We start from the raw sequence: 19,439 nt of genomic DNA on the forward strand, positions 1-19,439 counted from the left end.
TCGACGATGTAGTCGTCCACGACGGTGCTGGCTTCCTGGAGGCAGGAACTTCCTTGTCAGACGCTGAAGATTTTGCCTCAGAAGACTTTTTACTAGTCTTTTTAGGAGGAGCGTCTGAAGGGCTAGGGGAAGTAACCCGTGGCCTCTTCAAGGATAATTTAGAGGAAACAGAAGCAACCCCACCGTCCTCTGAAGACTCCAAGTTGTCCCTGGTCTTAAGTTTGTTCAACCAGATCAAAAGTCGTCCCTCTCTGTCCTTAAGCGTTTTTGTAGAGAATGTTCTACAAATCTTGCATTCCTTTGGCGAATGGTCCGGATTTAGACAGTAAAGACAAGTCTTGTGCTGGTCCTCAATATGTAATCTCTTTTTATTACAAGAGGCACAAGCTCTGAAGAGACCCCTCTTCTGTGGGTCAGCCATGGTCAGATTTTGCTGAAAGTTGTTGAAAATAGTGAGAAAGAAGCTTAAAACAAGCAAACCTGAGGAGAACTCAGGTGGAGACTCCCTAGCACAATGTGCGGTAGAAAATCTGAGAGACTGAGGCTCCTGTCAGGAAGGTTCTAGAGGGAGGTGTTATCTTATTATATCTCTTCTAGAGTTTGGTCCCTTTTACAAAAGGACATAGATAGGCTACTAATGTGGGACCTTTAGGCCTACTTCTCTCTATGTAGGTCTATAGGACATTACTTTTCTATATACCGGAGACTCCCGTCGCGAAGACGGGGAATGATTCAGGCATGTGAATCTATGAAAGACACCCCTAATACTGGATAAAAAGGCAGTTCTGAGTGTCAAAAGTCTGAGGAGGAAGTTCTGCAGCGGCTCGAAAGGAGCGCCCATAAGGTAAGTCGAAACAAATTTCAAGTCCCACTGGGGCATTCTGAAAGCAATAGGAGGAAACAGGCGAGAAATGCCCTTAAGGAAGCAATTTACAATAGGTGACTTGAAAAGAGAAGGTTGCTCTGGAAGGCGAAGAAAGGCCGAAAAGGCCGAAAGAAAGCCCTTGAGAGTGCCCAGAGCAGAGCCCAGCTGGGCCAAAGAAAGAATGAAGAGGAGAACCTCTGAAAGAGGGGCAGAAAGGGGATCCACAGCCTTTGTTGCGCACCATGCCACAAATTTGTTCCATCTACAGGAGCATACTGTTTTGGTGGAGGGACGCCTAACTGCCAAGATAATTTTACAGACTTCTGGAGGAAGGTTGAAAGCGGTCAACTGTCGCCGCTCAATCTCCACGCAAGGAGGTGGAGGCTGGACAGGATCGGTTGGAGGACCGTCCCCTGCTGCTGCGACAGAAGATCCTCCCGAAGGGGCAGTCTGATCAAAGGATCGGTGTCCATGGTCAAGAGCTCAGAATACCAGACTCTCCATGCCCAGTTCGGAGCCATACGAATGACTTGGGCCCGGTCATGCTTGATCTTCTTCAGCACTCTGGGCAGAAGTGGTATAGGTGGAAAGGGGTATATTAGACCGCAACTCCACTCACGACAAAAAGCGTCGCCTAGTGAGTGCAGTCTTGGAAAATCCAGCGCCGGCAGCTGAGTTTGTCCGTCCTGGCGTTCAGTGAACCTGCCAGGTGTTCTAGCCATGTCCAGGTGCGCCGAGCCTCCTGACAAAGGGTCCACGACCCCACCCCGCCCTTTTTGTTGCAGTACCACATGGCAGTGGTGTTGTCCGTGAACACCTGAACTAAACTTCCCCAGACAGAGGAAAGGAATGCCTTCAGTTTAAGTCGGATCGCCCGCACCTCCAGAAGGTTGATATGGAGCCGGGACTCCGCAGGAGACCAGGGGCCTCTGATCTCCGCCTCTCCCATGTGGCCCCCCCATCTCAGGAGGAATGCATCCGTTCACTACTATGTGCTCTGGTTGGGGTAGGGAGAGGGATCTGTTGCTGACCCAATCACGGTTCATGAGCCACCACTACACTGACGTGGTCGGACAGGTTGCCCTGATGCTGTGCCCACTGAAACTTCAGATCCCACTGCAGAGCCCGCATCCGCCACCTGGTGTGATGCACCGGTAGGATGCAGGAGGCCATCAGCCCCAGAAGCCGCAACGTCAACCGGACCGAAACCCGGGATAAAGGCTGAAAGATCAGAATCAGAGCATGAATATCCCGAACCCGCTGTTGGGGAGGTTAAAACCGAAACTGCACCGAGTCGAGAACCGCTCCGATGAAAAGGAGCTTCTGAGAGGGGCTTAGGTGTGACTTCGGCATGTTGATCGATAGCCCCAGCAAGTGCAGGAGGTCGGCCGTAGTCTGGAGGTGGGAGACTGCTGTCTGGGGCGAGCCCACCTTCAACAACCAGTCGTCGAGATAGGGGAAGACTGAAACCCTTGATCTGTGCAGATGAGCTGCGACCACCGCCATCACTTTCGTGAACACCCGAGGGGCACTGGTAAGGCCATAGGAAGCACGGTAAATTGAAAGTACTCGTGGCCTACCATGAACCGCAGGTAGCACCGTTGGGCAGCAGGACGGAGATGTGGAAATATGCGTCCTGCAAAGTCCAACACTACCATCCAGTATCCGGCGTCTCGGTCAGCAAGGACCTGATCCCAAGTCAGCATCTTGAACTTCTCCTTCCGGAGGAAGCAGTTGACACCCTGGAGGTCCACCTTTGCCCTTCTTGGGTACCCGAAAGTAGTGGGAGTAGCAACCACGTCCTACTTCTGGCCCAGGAACGTGCTTGATGGCCCCCTTGACCAAGAGGGCCATAACTTCCTCCTGCAGAACTTGCAAGTGATCCCGCGACATGCGGTGGTACTGCGGTGGCATGGCTGGAGGGGTCGCCTTGAAGGGGAGGGAGTAGCCCCTTCGGACAATTTGCAGCACCCACCTGTCCGACGTGATGGAGCGCCAGTGGAGGAGGTGATGGCGGACCCCCCCCACTGGCGTCGAATGGGCCTGAAAGCTCGGACTAGGAAGGCTTTGAGGCAGATGGTGCAGCAGTGGATGTGGACTGACCTTTCTGTTTCCCGGCACCACCACGGCGGTTACCACGTCCGCAACCGCGTTGAGGCTGGTTCTGTGGCATGTGGCTGTACGAACGTGTGGGGGCGCCCCTTACTTGGCCACGAAAGGGGTGAAAAGCAGAAGTCTGCTGGCCCGACAGGCCCAAGGACTTGGCCATAGCCCTGGAGTCCTTTAAAAGCTCAAGCGCACTGTCTGCTTCATCGCCAAACAGGCGACTGTCATCAAAGGGCATGTCCATGAGCGTGGCCTGGACATCCCCAGAAAAATTGGCAGACCTCAGCCAGGCGTGGAGACGGATCGCCACAGTCGTGGAAATTGCTCTGCCCAGCGAGTCTGTGGTATTAAGTCCGCATCTGATGGAGTAGCATGCTGCCTGGGCGAGCCTTGCCTGGGCCTCCTCCGGACACTGGTCTGCAACCGTGTCCCAAAAAGAGTGGGTGTAACGCCCAAAAGGCAAGCGGTGTTGATAGACCGCAACCCCAAACTCAATGAGAACAGTTTCCTCCCAAACTGATCAAAACTTTTGCATTCCTATTCTGGAGGAGCGGTCGGGATTGCAGACTGGAAAGTAGAGGCCTGGATCACCAGGCTCTCGGGGGTGGGGTGAACGGACAGAAAGTGGGGGTCGCCCAGAGCCAGGCAGTGGCGTCGGGCCACGTTCCTATCCACAGGGGGTGCAGGGGGTACTGTGGAGGGCTTGGACCAAGTGCCCATCAGAACGTCGATGAGGGCTTCATTAAACGGCAGCAGAGGCTCCGAAGAGCTTACTGGTGGCCGAAGCACCTCGGAGAGGAGATTAGTCCTCACGGCCGCAGCAGGGAGCTCAAGAGCCAAGGCCTTGCCGGCCCTGCGCAACACCACACCATAAGTGGCACCCTCCTCTGAAGCCACGGAGGGAGGAGAGATGAAGCCAGAGTCAGGAGATGTTTCCAGACCACTGGCCTCCCCAAACTCATCTGCCCAGTCCTGACTTAACTGGCACTGTTGTGTCAGAGGGTCCTCAGACACCTCCCAGTCCACCCCTTCATCTGTGTCCTGATAAACAGGCAGAAATTACGGAGCTGGGTCATAGGTGAGTTGCTCACCCACCGACGCCGGAGACGGCGCCGTTCCGACGCCGGACCCGGACTGAAACTGTGGACTACCTCATCTGAAGACTGAGCCGGAAGAGACACCATCGGGGTCAGCGCCAGCGGAGGAGTTGTGAGGTCAACTGGCGTCAACCAGGATCCACGCCTGGATCCCTTAAAGCCCTGCGGCATCAGGACTGAAGAAGACCGCGCCGGAGCCGAAGCACCCTACGGCGCCGAAGCACCCTACGGCGCCGGAGCCGAAGCACCTGATGGTGCCTAAGCCACCCCTAGTTGGGTCTGCGGGGTCCGAAGGCGTACCAACAGGACTCGACGGAGGAAGTGAATCTTCATGGCCACGAGGAAATCACGTATCTCCTCCAGCGTCGCATGCAGCCCAGGGACCGGAGGGTATGGGGCCGGATACAACGCCTGCGGCTCCAGCGGAGCCGCACAAGCGGGGTCGCCCGAACCCTCAGCCACATTGCATGAGCCGCGAGGGGAGTCGGAAGAGCGATGTCGCCTATTCGACTTCTTTTTAGAGTGCCTCGACTTACTGGAGTACTTGGAGCCCGACGAGTGATGATGGCTCGACGAGTGGCGACGACTGCGGCTCCACGACCGGTCCCTCGACTGTCACCTCGACCGGGACTTTCACCTGCGTCGAGCCGACTCCCTGAGCTCAAGAAGCTTACGTGACCGTTCCCGCCTAGCTTTCGAGGTCAAGGCCCAGCAGTCGGGGCACGACTTGTTGTCATGGTCGGCCCTGAGGCAGTAGAGACACAGACAGTGGGGTTCAGTGTGAGAAAGTGCCATCTTTCTTGCCTTGGTATGCCCCTACTTTTTTCTGAACTGCTGATGTGCTTTGACTGAGTGATCCCTGGGTTCCTGCCAACCAGGTACCCAGGGCCTGTGTTCCTCCCCTAAACCTGTGCTGAAACTAAAAACCCAATTGGCATCTCTGGCCACCTGTCAGCCCCTAGTAAATGGTACCCTAGGTACCCAGGGCATGGTGACCAGAGAAGAACCCTGAGGGCTGCAGGAATTTATTGTGCCCTCCTCGGGGCCCTGTACCCTGGCACCCACACACTGCCTTTGCAGGCTGAGGTGCCTAAGTACAGAACTAAACCAAGAGTCGAAATGGCACACATTCCTGTGTGCCATGCCCACAGAACCCACTGCCCTAGCATACTTCAGTCACCATTCTAGCTGGGTGCCTTACGCCAGAGGTGTGGGCACAGGTGCATGAGCCCTGTGCCCCTACATTACCCAGGGGCATTCCTGGGCACTAAGTGCAGTTATGCCATTAAGAGTATATGGTGCTGGGAGGTTGTCATTACGAACTTCACAGCACCATAATGGCTACACTGAAGCACATTAAACACGCACTGATGTCAGTGTGGTATTTAATGTAAAATGCACCAGAGGGCATCTTAGAGATGCCGGAAATCCTAACCTACAATCCACGCCTGGGCTGAGTGGCTGCAGAGGCTGCCACACAGCAGACATGTTGCTGGACCCCTGGGTGGAGAGCCCCCCACTCTCCTGGGCAACCATGCACATCCTGGGCGAGGTGCTAGGTCTCCTCCCCAAGGATGGGCAGGGGGAAGCTTCTAAGGCATGCTGCCTCTGTGAGCTTCTCCAGATCATTTGCTGTACCCAGAAACCGGCACCCACCAGTTCTAACCCCCACTCTGGCGGGAAGACTGGCGGGAAAAACTACGTCAGGAAGGGGGGTGTGCCAGCCTGTTCCAATCCCACCCCTCAGGTGGGGGAGACTAGGAGAAGCACGACCCCGGGCTCCAGCCATCTTGTAGATGGGGAGCCAAGTCCAATCTCAGCTAGCTCCTGCCCCCCCTCTTCCCCAGAGGAGAGGAGCAGGCTAGGGGGTGTACTCACCCCAAGACAGGTACCCATTGGTCCCGGTCCTTGCCCTACCTGTAACGCCCCTCAATTCAGTACTTAGGGGCTCCCTGAACCTTCCTTCCTCAGATCCAGATACGAAAAGAAGAAAGAAGATCAAGAAGACGACCCGCCGTGCAGCCGCTAACAACAAGACAACAACAACCGACTTGGCCCCAGCCCTACCGGTCTGTCTATTCTGGAACCTGCTCCTGCCTAATCCCGGCGACTCCTGCGCACAGCAACCTTGGGACACCTGGAGGACCTGCCTGCCTTGACCCTCTTAAAGACTGGGACTCCCATCAGCAGAGGCTTTGCTGCAACAACCCACCTAGTGCTAACCAGGAAGCTCCGGACCAGCCCACTCTGCACCCGCCGGGCCAGGTCCAACCGAACAAAAACCACGAGGACGTCCCCCCGGCGACTGGAGCCCGAATTCCAGAGCCCAAAGACCCTCCTCGGCGAACCAGCCGAAGCCTGCAGACTCAGAACCAGGGGCCACCCCAACTACAACCAGCCGAGGGTAAGCTTTTCCGACACCCAAAGACACTCCTGCACCCGGGGCCCCAACTTACCTCTCGAAGTGCTGGTCGCCCCTGAAGAGTCTCCGTTCCAGAGCCTGCAGTCTTTGTTTCTGTTTTACCTTTCCCATTGGGTAACATTGAGCGCCCGACGGCTCAAGAGCACCCTGCAACCAGCCACCCGAGTGCCGCTGGCTGTGCCACCTTGGTTCTACCCTACTTCCCCTCTTGCCCTGAGCAAGTGACCAGGAGCCCAGCTCCCACAGCCGCGTGGCCTGCTAGCCAGCAGCCACCAACCGAAGGCCCCCTTTCCCTTAATGAATATCATTGGGCCTACCTACCTCTGCACCCGGCCTGCCCTGCGCTGCTGGGGCGGAACTGACTTTACTTACCTGACCCTGGTGGACCCCTGAGTCTATACCCGGAACCTTAACTTCACCAGCCAAGTGCTCACCTGGAAACCGGTAACTCACTTACCTGCCATTGGATAACATAGAAAATGTTCGAGTCAAAATGGGTCTAAGTGTGAAGTTTTGAAAACTGCAAATATTCATATAAAATCAGCCGAAGTCTGAATTCCGAAGTACTCACCTGCAAGCAGGCGAGAAGTCAGTACTGTCCCTTGCAGCAGAGTACTGAACTGCAAAAGTAATCCTTACCGGGTTTACTAGTAATCTGTATTTTCTCCATAGGAACCCATTGTCTGCTTTTCTATGAAATTTCGTCGAAGTGCCTACTTTTGAAAACTTGAAATATTCTTTAAAAATCATACTAAATACTGAAACGCAATTACCTACCTGTTTTAAGTTCAGACCCCAGTGCTCGCCCTAAAAGCCCAGTACCGGATTACAAAAGTAACGTGATCATACTTTATCTGCAACCTGAATTTTCTCCCATTGAATAACATAGCCAGATTGTCATTGAAAAGTTTTTAAGTGTGAACTTTTAAAACAGCTTTTTATTCATGAAAATTCACCACAGTAACTAAAACGTTTTTGCTAATCTGGTTTCAGCTTAGACCCCAGGACTGAATCTAGGATCTAGTCCTGGAACTACTAAAGTAATCTGTACTGTAATCAACTGTACTTTTAAGGTAACAATCCATTGAGCTCAATGCTAAAGTGTGTCTAAACTTGAGTTGCCTTCAGTAACTCCTGTACCTATTGTGCTCACCAACTTTGCTTCCTTGCGAAGTAATTACATGAGAGTGCTCATATCTAGCAAATAATATTTTTAAGCCTGTTGGTTCTAAACCAATAGCCTGGAGTTCAGTCTTTGAGTGTGTGAAATCCTTTGCTGACTGAGTGTGTACAACAAATGCTTTGCACTGCCCTCTGGTACTGCCTTACTGCTCGACCAAGCTACCATTTTTGAGAGTAAGGTCAGTCCTGACTTTAACCTCTGTTATACCTTTGGTGTTTGTGGACTCTATGCACACACGTACTTCCTTATTGTCCAGTACATATAGAGCCACTTTCTCACAGTCGGTCACCGACATCAGGCGGTGACAGGCGTCGCACAGCTTGAAGCCAGGCATCCCTACGGCACCAGGAGTGCCGTAGGGATGCCCATCCTGGGGAAGGAGGCATGACACCTCTGCACTCGATGGGCTTTGTTTTTGGGCACGGCCCAGAAACCTGTCTGGTGGTGGCAAATGGCGGGCAGCCATTCAGGAACCACACCAGGGCTGGTCGATTTTCTGGGGGCATCTCTAAGATGCCCTCGGAGTGCTTTTTACAGTAAATCCTACACTGGCATCAGTGTGGGTTTAATGTGCCGAGAAGATTGTAATGACCAACTCTCAGACCATACACTGTTTATGGCTTTACTACAGTTACAATGTCTAAGAATGGACTTGAACACTGTAGGGGTACAGGGATCATGCCAAAATACCCTTACCTGAGGTCTAGGGTACCCTGCTAGAGGGGTGACTTACCTTGGTCTTAGGCAGTGGGATGCAGGTTTGGCACACAGGTATGTGTGTAAAAATGTAAATACATTTGACATTTTTAAAATTTTTAGGCAGTGGGATGCAGGCTTGGCACACAGGTATGTGTGCCAAGTCAGTGTGTGGGTATTAAGATACAGGGACCACCAAGGGTGGTACAACAGGTGCTGCAATGCTTAGAGGCTTAACCTGGTCAAAGTGCCCTTGGTACCCATGGTACCCTTTACAAGGGGCTTACCAGTGCCCAGAGATGTGCCAATTGTGGGTACAAAGGTACAGTCTTAGGAAAGACCACAGGCCCTGGGAACCTGATTGCCAGGGACCCACTGTACATAAAGTCAGGTTGCATCAGATGTCGGGCAAAAGGTGGGGGGGGTAACCATGCAAATATGGGCACTTTCCTACACCTTCCGTTGAAGGCAGTGTTACCTTCTCCTGGAAGGAAGCCATAATGGATGTTCGCCCAAAAGGTGAGCTCCAAAGGGGAAGCCGCCTTTGAAGGGCAAATGGTGAACACTTTAGAGGGGCTACTCTTGTTTCAGTAGACTGAGTCGGAGAGGGGAGAAACACTGGCCAAACTTGTTTTCATGGGCATGTAGTCCCTAGGGAATCAAACCTCTACGACGCGCTACAGACCAAGATAGGGTCCCCACATCTTGGGAGAGGATAAAATAGGGCACTCTGGGAAAACTAGATGCCACACTTCACAGGAAGTTGTCATCTAGTGGGAGGTAACCTATTAGCCAGTTGGCTTGTGATCACAACCTTTGAGGGCCTTTTCTGGGCATATAAGGGACACCCCAGGGACCCAGAACTGAGGTCTCGCTTGGATTGGATTAGATTAGAGGACTGAAGGAGGACTACCCTGCTGTTCCTGTTCTCTCTGAATAGTGTAGTGAGATGGATCAGCAGCTGGTACAATTGTAGCCAGGGAGCCACCAATGCAGATCTTACAGTCTCCTTCGACAACTGGATGGAATCTGAAAGGTTCCCTTGGTGCTGAGCCACTGAGAGTTCAGACCTTACTGCACTGCCCGAAAGTGCCACCTAATGTGGTCCACAAGCAGGATGCAGGAAGTCAAGAGCCCGAGAAGCTTCAGAGCCGCTCTGAGACCAGGATCATGGGTTGAAGCATTAGGATCATAGCATGGATGTTGAGGATGAGGGAAGACTCGGAAGAGCACAGTATTCAGGATGGCTGTGATGAAGGGGAGCGGCTAAGAAAGTCAGGTTTGACTTAAGCACGGTAAGGGAAAACCCTAATGAAATCAACAGGTCTGTCAACTGGATGTGGTTGATGACTGTTCGAGGTGGGTCTGCATTCAGCAGTCAATCGTTCAGGTATGGGTCAACTGGTATATCCAACCTTCGCAGATGGGCTGCGACCACCATCACCTTCGTGAACACCTTACTAAAGGGGGGCATGGAGAACTGCAAGTGCTTCTGGTCTATGGGAGGAAATGGAGTGTAGTTATGTGACTTCACTGTGTAATACACTGCTGTAACGAAATGGGTTCTGCCCATTATAATCTACCTTGATCCTTTGCTTTTATATCACCTGGTTTTGGACTTTTTACTGTGGGTGAGCCCCACAACTGGGGTCTCATACACGGTAATCACACACTAAACCAACTGCGCATGTTTACTGCCAGTGCCTGCTTCCTAAGATAAGGCCAGTGCCACGCAGAAAGAGTAACGGGCACTTGGATGGTTACATGTATGCACATGTGTCCCCGAACGTGTGAGGGCTATGCATCTGAGGCTACCGTTGTGTGCAACACAGTAACTGTGCACTGGAAGTTTGGTGCTGAAGGGATGCTGTGGTGTTAGATATTGACCTGGGTAGTTGACAGTCATAGGGGAAGATAGTGTTGCTTACTGATTTGTCTGCAGTGACACTATTATATACATGGGGGAAATCTGTCTGAGGGCCATCACGCGTACTTTTGTCCTACAAGACCATCAAGGCATGAAAATGGACTTGCACATATCATATTGCAGAACGAGGCTTTGCTTTGCCATTGCTTTAAGTAGCAAAGTAGGGTTGGCGGCAGTTTGAAACTGCTCTTCTAGGCTGCAATGGCTGACTGGGAGAATCATGTTACCTGTGTCACAACTAGTGCTTGAAGTCTTTTGTATATGGTACCATATACAAAGGACTTTTAGGTAAGTCAGCTTATGCCTTTTGGGTAGACACGAATTCAAAATACACATTGTAAGGTCAGGGCACTGGCACTAAGATCTGGTTATTGGTCCTCAATGTCGTAAAACCAGTAGCATCTGTCCAAAAACTTTAGGGGGACTATACAAAAAGAGGTATATTCTTACACCAGTCAACAGAGAAAATCATTGGCTATTGGGCCAAAGTAATTACAATTCTAGGGCTAAGCAACATGTCAAAAATGTTTGGGCTTCTATCATGTATTTAATCTTACTAGCAACTTGCAAACCAAATGAAGTCCTTTCCTCTTTGCCTTGCGTAAAAGCACTGTTTACTGAGTGATATTTAACAAGTCAGCTAGCAAGGATCTCGTTTTCTAACCCCCTACATTTTTGCAGTAATCTGGACTGCTCATCGTCATTAACCTGAGAGAGGGGCAGTACCAAAAAGGTGTAAACTGTCATACAAATAAAATACACCTTTAAAAAGGCCAGGTCTCAAGCTTGCTGAGCTTAATGTATCATATGCCATTACTCTCACTACAGGAGTACCTTGATGTTTTTGTCCCTCTTTCTTGGACTGAGATACTGCCTTATTGGTAAATCTACAGAGGGTGGGTCTGCATGACAGCTCACCCAAGTCGTTTTCAGTTCCCTGTACAGTCTAGAACTCTTTGTAGGTTAGAGTTGAATGTCGGCGAGTTCACTAGGATATGTTTATTAGTTTAAATGTTTTACTCTAGATTACAATATACCTAGTGGTATATCATGAGACATCAGCACTGTGACAACAGTTGAAATCTGGAAAATGCACCATACGCAACTTCAGATATAAATGTTATCAATATTCATTTTAACAAGCTACATCTTTACATGTATGTACAGAAAGTACTTACACTGTTCTTTTGTCTTGTCTCAGAAGTTTGGAAGAAAATTCACTGAGAATATCAAGAAATGCAAGATTCAAAGGAGGCTGCACCTCACCCTGGGGGCTAGGTTCTTTGAACGCAAACTCTATGCCATCCCTTGAGAAAAAAAAATGGATGTCTGTTAAATGCAGGATTAAATAGGACGCAGTAGCACAATGACAAGCTTTTCAACCTTGAAAGACGAATACCAAATACTTACCCATTAGAAATGGTTTCCCATTATAATCCTAGTTCTACATCATGGCTACCTTCCTTTAAATCATCAATAAAGATCATCTTTACTTACTTATAAGACACAATACAAGTGAAGCAAGATGGTGCTTTAGGGCACAACACAATACAACTAGCTGGTCAAAACCCCAATGGTCCCATTCCAGTTATAGGGGGGAAAAGGGGGTGCAGAATATACCAGAGCGGCAGGTGGTGTGTGGTGTCCTCTTGGGCTGGGACCCAAGATTAGAGAAGCATATAGGGGGCGTTCTGATGGGACTGCAAGGGGGTTGAGAAGCTTTGGGATGGGATCTCTGCATTCACAAGAAAAGGTGATGCAGTACTGTGTCACTAGAGAGATGCGTCTCTTACAGAAAGGGGAGAAGAAGCAGTCACTGATCGTTGTTTAAGAATGGGGTCCACACCTTTTGCTAGGTCTCCAAGTTTGTCAGAGCTTCTAGATGAGCTTCTCATGAGAGGTAGTCAAACATCTCTCAGCAATTCTGTGTGTGTGGGGAGCGTAAGTAACAGAGAAATCAAAGTTTGGCCGTGGTTAGTGTTGTGAACAGAAAGCAGCATTTGTGGAGTCATTGGACATATGTCAACCGTTCCATGTAGAATTACCACTTGTCGAGGTATTGTGGAGGAGAGGGGAAGTGTTCTGTGTAGGGTTCTTCCACTATGGTCCACAGACCCTGCAGTTGTTCAGGATGTGTTCTGTGTCACAGTTAGGGCGATCACATCCCCAGAACCACAACACTAATTTTGTGGGGGTCCAGTACGAATCCTGAACTGTCCTAAAACGGCAGAATTTCATCCTAGGTTTCCTCACCACTTGGTCCACGTTTTCCATAACGTTGGCTGAGTCACTTTCCACATAGTCCGTTTGTAGTCTCTCCTTTCACACAGTTCACAGTAGTCTTGTCTTAGGTTGGGAGTACCTGTGCTGTATCAAAATACTGCAAAGACCAGACATTACCCCTATGAAACTACGCCAAAGGCAGAGACACGAAATATTGGGGAGGGAGTCATCACCCATGAGGGTGTGCACCCAGTTTGCTGAAGAGACAGTTATGGAGTTGTAAGTACCTCCATATCTGTTTTAGGGGAGGTGGGATACATCCCTCAGGGCTTCAAAGAGTTTAAGTAAATTGTGATCAATGAACAGAGAGGTGTTGCCATATAAGCCAACTGGGTAAGGCTTCCTCTATGCATATGCTGGCATTCTGCCAGAGGGGGGCCTCACTGTGAAAGTAGGGGTCAGTCAAGAGAAGCATGTTGGCCGATCTCCATGATAGGACCAGTGAGGTATAGCACCTGGGCCAGATTCCAAGTCCCAGCCACGGAATGTGGCAGTGGTGTCCAGTTCTGTCAGGATGCGGTTTAGACTGAGGAGGAATGTCATTTTAGTTCCCACTAGACCATAGATCGAGCCAATTCATAGAACCTTATCAAGCATCCTAAGACAGACAAAGGAATATCAAACTTCAGAGTTCGTCCATGTCTTGAGTACTGTGCAGGGGTGCGTTTCTTACTGTTAATGATCTTGCCCACCCAGTTGTGTTAAAGTTTGTCTACCTCGAGGTTGGTAAGGTGGCAATGTCTGCCTATTTGTAAATCAAGAAAGAGTGATCCTTTATGTTTGATGTTGTGGGTGAGGCTGTGGACGTTCCAGGATAGGACAGTCAAGGGCTTTGATGTCATGACATAGGCTGTGGATAAAGCATGGGGGATGAGGGAAACTGAGTGGGGGGGATTGGAGGGGGGGGAGGGATGTGGGAACTAACCCATGGGCCTCTCTAACGTTATGGTGAAAGGGCGAAAATAACTTTGATCGGAGGACCACAAACCTAACCCCTTGAAAGCCGGCATCCGTCAAGTTCCTGAGGAGAGGGAAGATGGGCCAGTGCCCTCAGTAGGAGGCGGATTGGATAGCAATAACTTCTGAAAAGTAGTGAGACTCCCCCATGCAGGGGGTGTCAAGGGGTGGGATGGGATGAGGGGGTACCTTTGTGATGCCTCCGGAAGACTGAGTCGCAGGGACTGTAGTAAAATCTCTTGTCGGGGTAAACTCAGACCGTAGGTAGGTGGCATGGAGGCCTGAGGAGGGAGTATACATGGTCTGACAGAAAACAAGAAGACTGGCAAACATCTAAACCTTAGAAGCCCCAAAAGCATTGTGTAACAGCATTGATTAACATATATAAAACAAAAGAACAGGTGCAAGCATAGATGCAAAGGTAGACAGGGATATAAACAGGAGGTACTCATCCATCAGGCGTAGCAGGGTAGTAATCACCAGCAGTCTGGTCTGTAGCCACATTGGTCACAGCGGCCAGCGCATAATAGTCTCGAATGGGGAGGGGGTTCTAGGGCCAGCAGGCAATCGCCCATGGCAATGTCTCAGCAATAAATGGGGGAAGGATCGTACAATCTCAATGATATGCACTGTGTGTCCAGGATGAGGGATACGATAGTCTACTTGAATCCAGCAGTGGGCGCCAAAATGTGCGGGTCTCCAGTGAGGAGGTATAACTCCGGTCTTTAGGAAGCACCCCCATGCATCTCCCTGGGGGAAGTGTGTCGCCGTAGTTATCTGGGGGAGAGACCCGAGTGGAGGGCCCACATGGATGGCTGTGGCTTCACGGAGGTCAATAGTCGAAGGCCAACAGTAAGTGTGGGGTGGGGAGGACGTGGAGTCCCACCCCCTCTTCATCACCTTAATGGGGGTGATCGCTTAATTGTGGGAATGCAGGTTTGGCAGCCGCTGGAATAGGCCTATGAGGTTATCTGGACAGGGATCCCCCGCCTTACCTATGGGTGCAGAGAGAAATCCGCAATCAGCTGCAGTGAGAGGAGGCAGGCCACACCCAAGATCCCTGCCTCTCCTGGTGTGAGACAATGCAGGTCAGGTGAGCTCGGAAGTCTCCTCTTGGGTGGCAGGCAAAGACTACTGCAGTGCTCCAGTGACTGCTTTTGTCTCAGTTGGGTAGGATAGGCCCCACCGATGTGCTGAGTGCAGGCAGGTGGAGTCACATCAGCCATCCACAGACTTCCCTCCAGCTCCAGATGGAGCCCAAAAGATATGTAGGTGTGCCCCAGGGAGTCAGCGCCTCATAGTTTCCATGCCGGAGGGTGATCTCCATCGGCGCATGCTGCGCTGTCATCCAGTTGCATCGGAGCCCAGGAGACTCTGCGTTAGTCATCCATCTTTACCGGCAGCCATGCTCTTCCCCCTCTTGGACCGTTTCTCAGGCACACAATGCTTAGAAAATATTTGAAACATATACCGATCTAAAGGATAGTTACTTTTTAGAAACTTTTTTAAAACAGAAGTAGAGTTAAATAAGGAACTGTACTCCACGATTGCCTTTAAATGGGTCAGTAAGCAGGAAACTTGGATCAGCAGACTTATGGGAAATCTGAACGTGTGCCTACAAGACAGCAGAACGCTCCAATTTCCTATTGTGCAGTGGGGGTAAGGAAGTTAATTTTGAGAGGCCAGTTGTAGCAGAACTTGCCGCCTATCTTACGTAAAGTGTTTTTAATGTGTCCACCCTCTACCCTAAATTCCACAACGTGAAGCCTTGCAGGAAAATATCTACCAATGATTTGTTAGTAAGTCACACAAATAGGTTCTCCCAGCTACCAAAAAATGTTGGTTCAGAAAGTGATGTAGTTCCATAAAGGCACTTAAAGCTCAGGTGATCTTAGTTTTACCCAATTACCATGTCTTACAGAGGTCATGTAGAAGAGACAGCAAAGTAGTAGTAAACAAGAAATAAAAAGAAATAATGCACACTTAGAAGTGAGGTGAGAAGTCAAAAACACATATGCAGACAGGATGTAGCCTTACGGCTAGAGGGGTCGACATCGAAGCTGGGGAACCGGGTTTGAGTCTCTGCATCGAGATCCTGTGAGTCTGGGCAGATCCTTCAATCTTTCCGTGCCTAGCAAAAATGAATGTGTCCATCTGTAATGGAACTGGTACTCATGCAAAGCGCTCTGATATCGGATATCTTCGTGTCTAGTTTGCGCTATATAAAAACTCTTAAAGAATTTTTTTTAAATAAATAAAAATAAAACATTACAAAAAGTAACTTGCTCTTACAGAAGGTTTATAACAACCACCTCCAAACCATCTCAAATGAAGAAGGGCTGGAGATTCTCTTCACAATTTACACTACTAAACTCCCAAATACTGCCCTTCCATATTTGGAGTGAACTGTGTCCAATTCACGCAATAGCAATATTTGGCAAAATAATTCATGGTGGCTGGGTAGCTGACTGAGGAATTAATAACAAGTTACTTAACTTTGGCAAATCTCGGATTGGTGGACATCCTAACTTCAGATTTCTTACCTAAGAAAATTCCCCATGTCCCTGACTGGATCTGGAATCTCTCTGCGATGTTCCTGTGTGGCACCAGGTGGCACTGTGTGGCTAAGTGCTGGCTCTGCAATGCCCTGGGCGTGATTGAGTGGAGCTGCAATAAAGTGCCACTCCTGTGTGTTGACCTCAGGTATTTGCTTGACTCTTTCTGTGCCTCAAATGTTGAACGTGAAGCATGTGTTGCCAACAGTTTGCCAATCCCTAGCCCAGGAAATGTTTTAGATATCCTGGGCATGGAGTTCGTAGGTACCATCAATATAAAAGCTTAAGCCTGCTTGGGGTCCAACAGATGAAGCCTCTCCTCTTCTTTCAAGGGGAGAGATGGGGGATGTAGAAGGTGGTCATGACTCAAGCAAGAAGGTCGATAGTCTTCATTACTAGTATGACTCGAAAAAAGTGGTGTAGGACGGTTTCCTTGACAGTGTCTTAAGTTCACTAATGTAACAAGCTCAAGTGATTGTAGAATGAAAAAGTTATTAGAGTATGAAGACGCAACAAGCAGCTTGAAGGACATACACCCCAGTTATGTGTCAGTATAATGTTAAGGCCCCACTATGGCATCACAAACTACTTGGGAGGGGCCTTGTGTGTCAAACCAGGAATAAATCACATCACAAGTGATTTAAACAAGGATGGTTGGTGTAGCAAAGGTACAAAGGCCATTAGGGCCAACAAGTAACCGTTCAACTCTTTAGCTAGCAAAGGGTCTGACTTGTGAACACCACACCAGGTTACAAATTTGCCCAAGTGTCCAGCATAAAAAGGCCGCCTGGTGGCAAGATTGACATCTGACACTCCGGTTGGAAGACCAAATGCAATTAACTGTCACTGTTCAATCTCTAAGCATGGAGGTGTAGATTGTGCAGATTTTAATGAAGTATGCTGCCATGCTGTCGTGACATAAGATCCTCTCTAAGCAGTGGCCTGATCGTAGGACATATCCTCATGCATAGAAGTTCCGGGTACCACACTCTTCTGGCCAATCCGGTAGACACTAGGATGACTCTGGTCAGGTCATTCCTGATCTTTTTCTCTAATTTGGAAGAGAAGTCATACAAGAGTTCCAAATGAATTCCAGCCAAAATGCATCTCCCAGGGTGTGTCTTTGTGGAAACTCCCAACACGCAAAACATTTGACACTGCACGCTCAATGATGGCGAACAGATCTAGTCCGGATTCTCCCCATTGTGGGAAGATGCCCTGACCTACCTCTGGTTGCAGACTGAACTTGTCCACTCTGGCATTCAAGGATTCTGCCAGGTGGTTTGCGATCAGGGAAACAGCCATATGCTCAAGCAACCTACAGAGGCACAGGGCCTCCTGGCAAAGGACCCAGTACCTCACTATGCCCTTCTTGTTGTAGTACCACATTACTGTGGTAGTATTGTCAGTGAGAGCATGCACCTACGTCCCTGTCACAAGCGGCAGGAAGCTTTTTAAAGCTAGATGTAAGGCCCGCAACTCAGAGATAAAGCTGGGTTTCTGGCAAACACGGCACTCCTCTGAGCTCCATTCAGCCCAGTAGTGACTCATCTGTCACCACCATCCGCCCAGGGTGGGGAAGAGACAGAGGCCTGCCACTGCAAGGATTGCCTTGGGTTGCATTCTGGGAAGCCCAGGTCTGCCTGGTGAAAATACGAGTAGGGGAACCTCCCCCAGACAGAATTGTATACTGCTGCATTGCTCTCAGGAGGGTGGGACAAGCACTGTGTGAGGGGGAGCCAAGCTCTCCTTGTGCATATCTCTCAGGGCTCTTTCATTCAGTGACATATCACAAGGGTCACATTACAGCTCAGGAAGAGGGAGATGATGTGGATAAGAGAATCATTAAGGGTAGGGCCAGGGATTAGCCTTTGATGCACAGATGACTGTGGCTAACATCTGATCATAATGGTTGGGGATGCCAACCCAATCATGTGGTTGGGATTAGTCTTCTTCACTGAAGGACATTTTATGTTTTCCTTTCAAACTGTGATTGCCTGCAGCAATGAAACCAGGCATAATGCAGCGTGAAACCAGTAAAGATGAATTTAATTTTTATATATAGGCTTTATCATTGCTTTCTTCAGCGTCCTCTTCTCAAGGGGCTGCTATCTTTCCATAGTTCACCCTAATAGTGACATACGTTCTGTTGGGAGCAGAAAAATCCCTCCTGGTATTACCAAGATTTTCACTGGGTGTACATATGAAGAACAAGTTACTTACCTTCTGTAATTCCATATCTAGTAGAGACAGGATCAGGCTGCAGAATCCTAACCTTTGAATTCTCCCCAGTTGCCAGACTTGATCCATAAAGATTTTTCAGTAGTACCTCTGTGTGTTGATAGAGTGTGTTGTGCAACTCCGTTGTGACGTCGACCACCGGATGTGCAGTAGACGGAATCCATATATGCCTATCTCTGATGGGCTGACGCCTCTTCGGTGACTACATTCCACGTCAAAAACGCAGAGCCAGTTACAGAAACTGGCCAAGGAAACAGTGTGCCAATAAAGAGCACTCTGTCAATACAGACATATCTGCAAGAAAGAGTATCCCAATATCAAGCAGGATATGAAAGATAGGAATAAATCTGCTCACAGAGCAGGTAGGATTGGACGATCGGTAAGGAATCTGTAGCTAGATCTAGCCTCTACCAGATAATGCTTTACCGAAGGCAAGTAACTTGTTCATCTAATAGAGACTTCTAGCTGCAGATTTCTTACCTTTGAATTAGATACCAAAGCAAAAACAACCCCAGAGGATGGTCTGCGAACTGACTGGATCAAAATCCCTGATTAGAAGTTGCAGTTGTCTAGCTGGAGCACAAGTCAACAGAAGTGACTGGTCGCTCTAAGACAGGAAGGAATGCTCTGCAGCTCAAGAACTTTGGTAGGAACCCAGGTAACGGAAGAAGAAGAAGAAAAAGCATGTACCTTTACTCCTGGCAGAGGAAGTAAATTGTGTCTGAAGACAACATACAACATGGACCCAAAACAAGTGTACTTGCACAGCAGAACCGGAAACAGGGACGGCAGAGAGTAGAGAAAATAACGTCAGAAGGCGACTATTGAGCAGTAGCTCCTAGCCAAAGGAAAACATTATCTTAGCCAAATTGTTTCGTAGAAACAGAAAGAAGGGAAACCAAGAACCCATGTATACCACAGAGCATGGAGCAAGATCTGAACAAGAAGTCGACAAAGAAAAGTTGCCTTGGTGAAAAAACTTCCATAGATCGAGGTAGCACCTCTGGAATCACCTATCACATATTGAATCACCCATAGGGATAGTCATATGGGAGGAAAAAAGAATATTGGTCGTTGTAAGAAAAGAAAGAGAAATATACATAAACA

At 49.3% G+C, this 19,439-nt stretch overlaps 1 protein-coding gene across 2 annotated transcripts in view; it reads right to left on the minus strand.

Annotated features, from left to right (window-relative positions):
* The window catches only part of STAG2 (STAG2 cohesin complex component), a 1,316,830-nt gene that overhangs the window by 193,838 nt on the left and 1,103,553 nt on the right, over positions 1–19,439 (minus strand). For both annotated transcript variants that reach the window (XM_086918500.1, XM_086918501.1), the window contains one exon: positions 11,475–11,603. In XM_086918500.1, the coding sequence (XP_086774626.1) occupies positions 11,475–11,603 (129 nt within the window). The remainder of the gene's footprint in view (positions 1–11,474; positions 11,604–19,439) is intronic.

The sequence above is a fragment of the Lissotriton vulgaris genome, chromosome 4_1, assembly GCF_964263255.1.
Source record: "Lissotriton vulgaris chromosome 4_1, aLisVul1.2, whole genome shotgun sequence".
In the NCBI taxonomy this organism is placed as follows: domain Eukaryota; kingdom Metazoa; phylum Chordata; class Amphibia; order Caudata; family Salamandridae; genus Lissotriton; species Lissotriton vulgaris.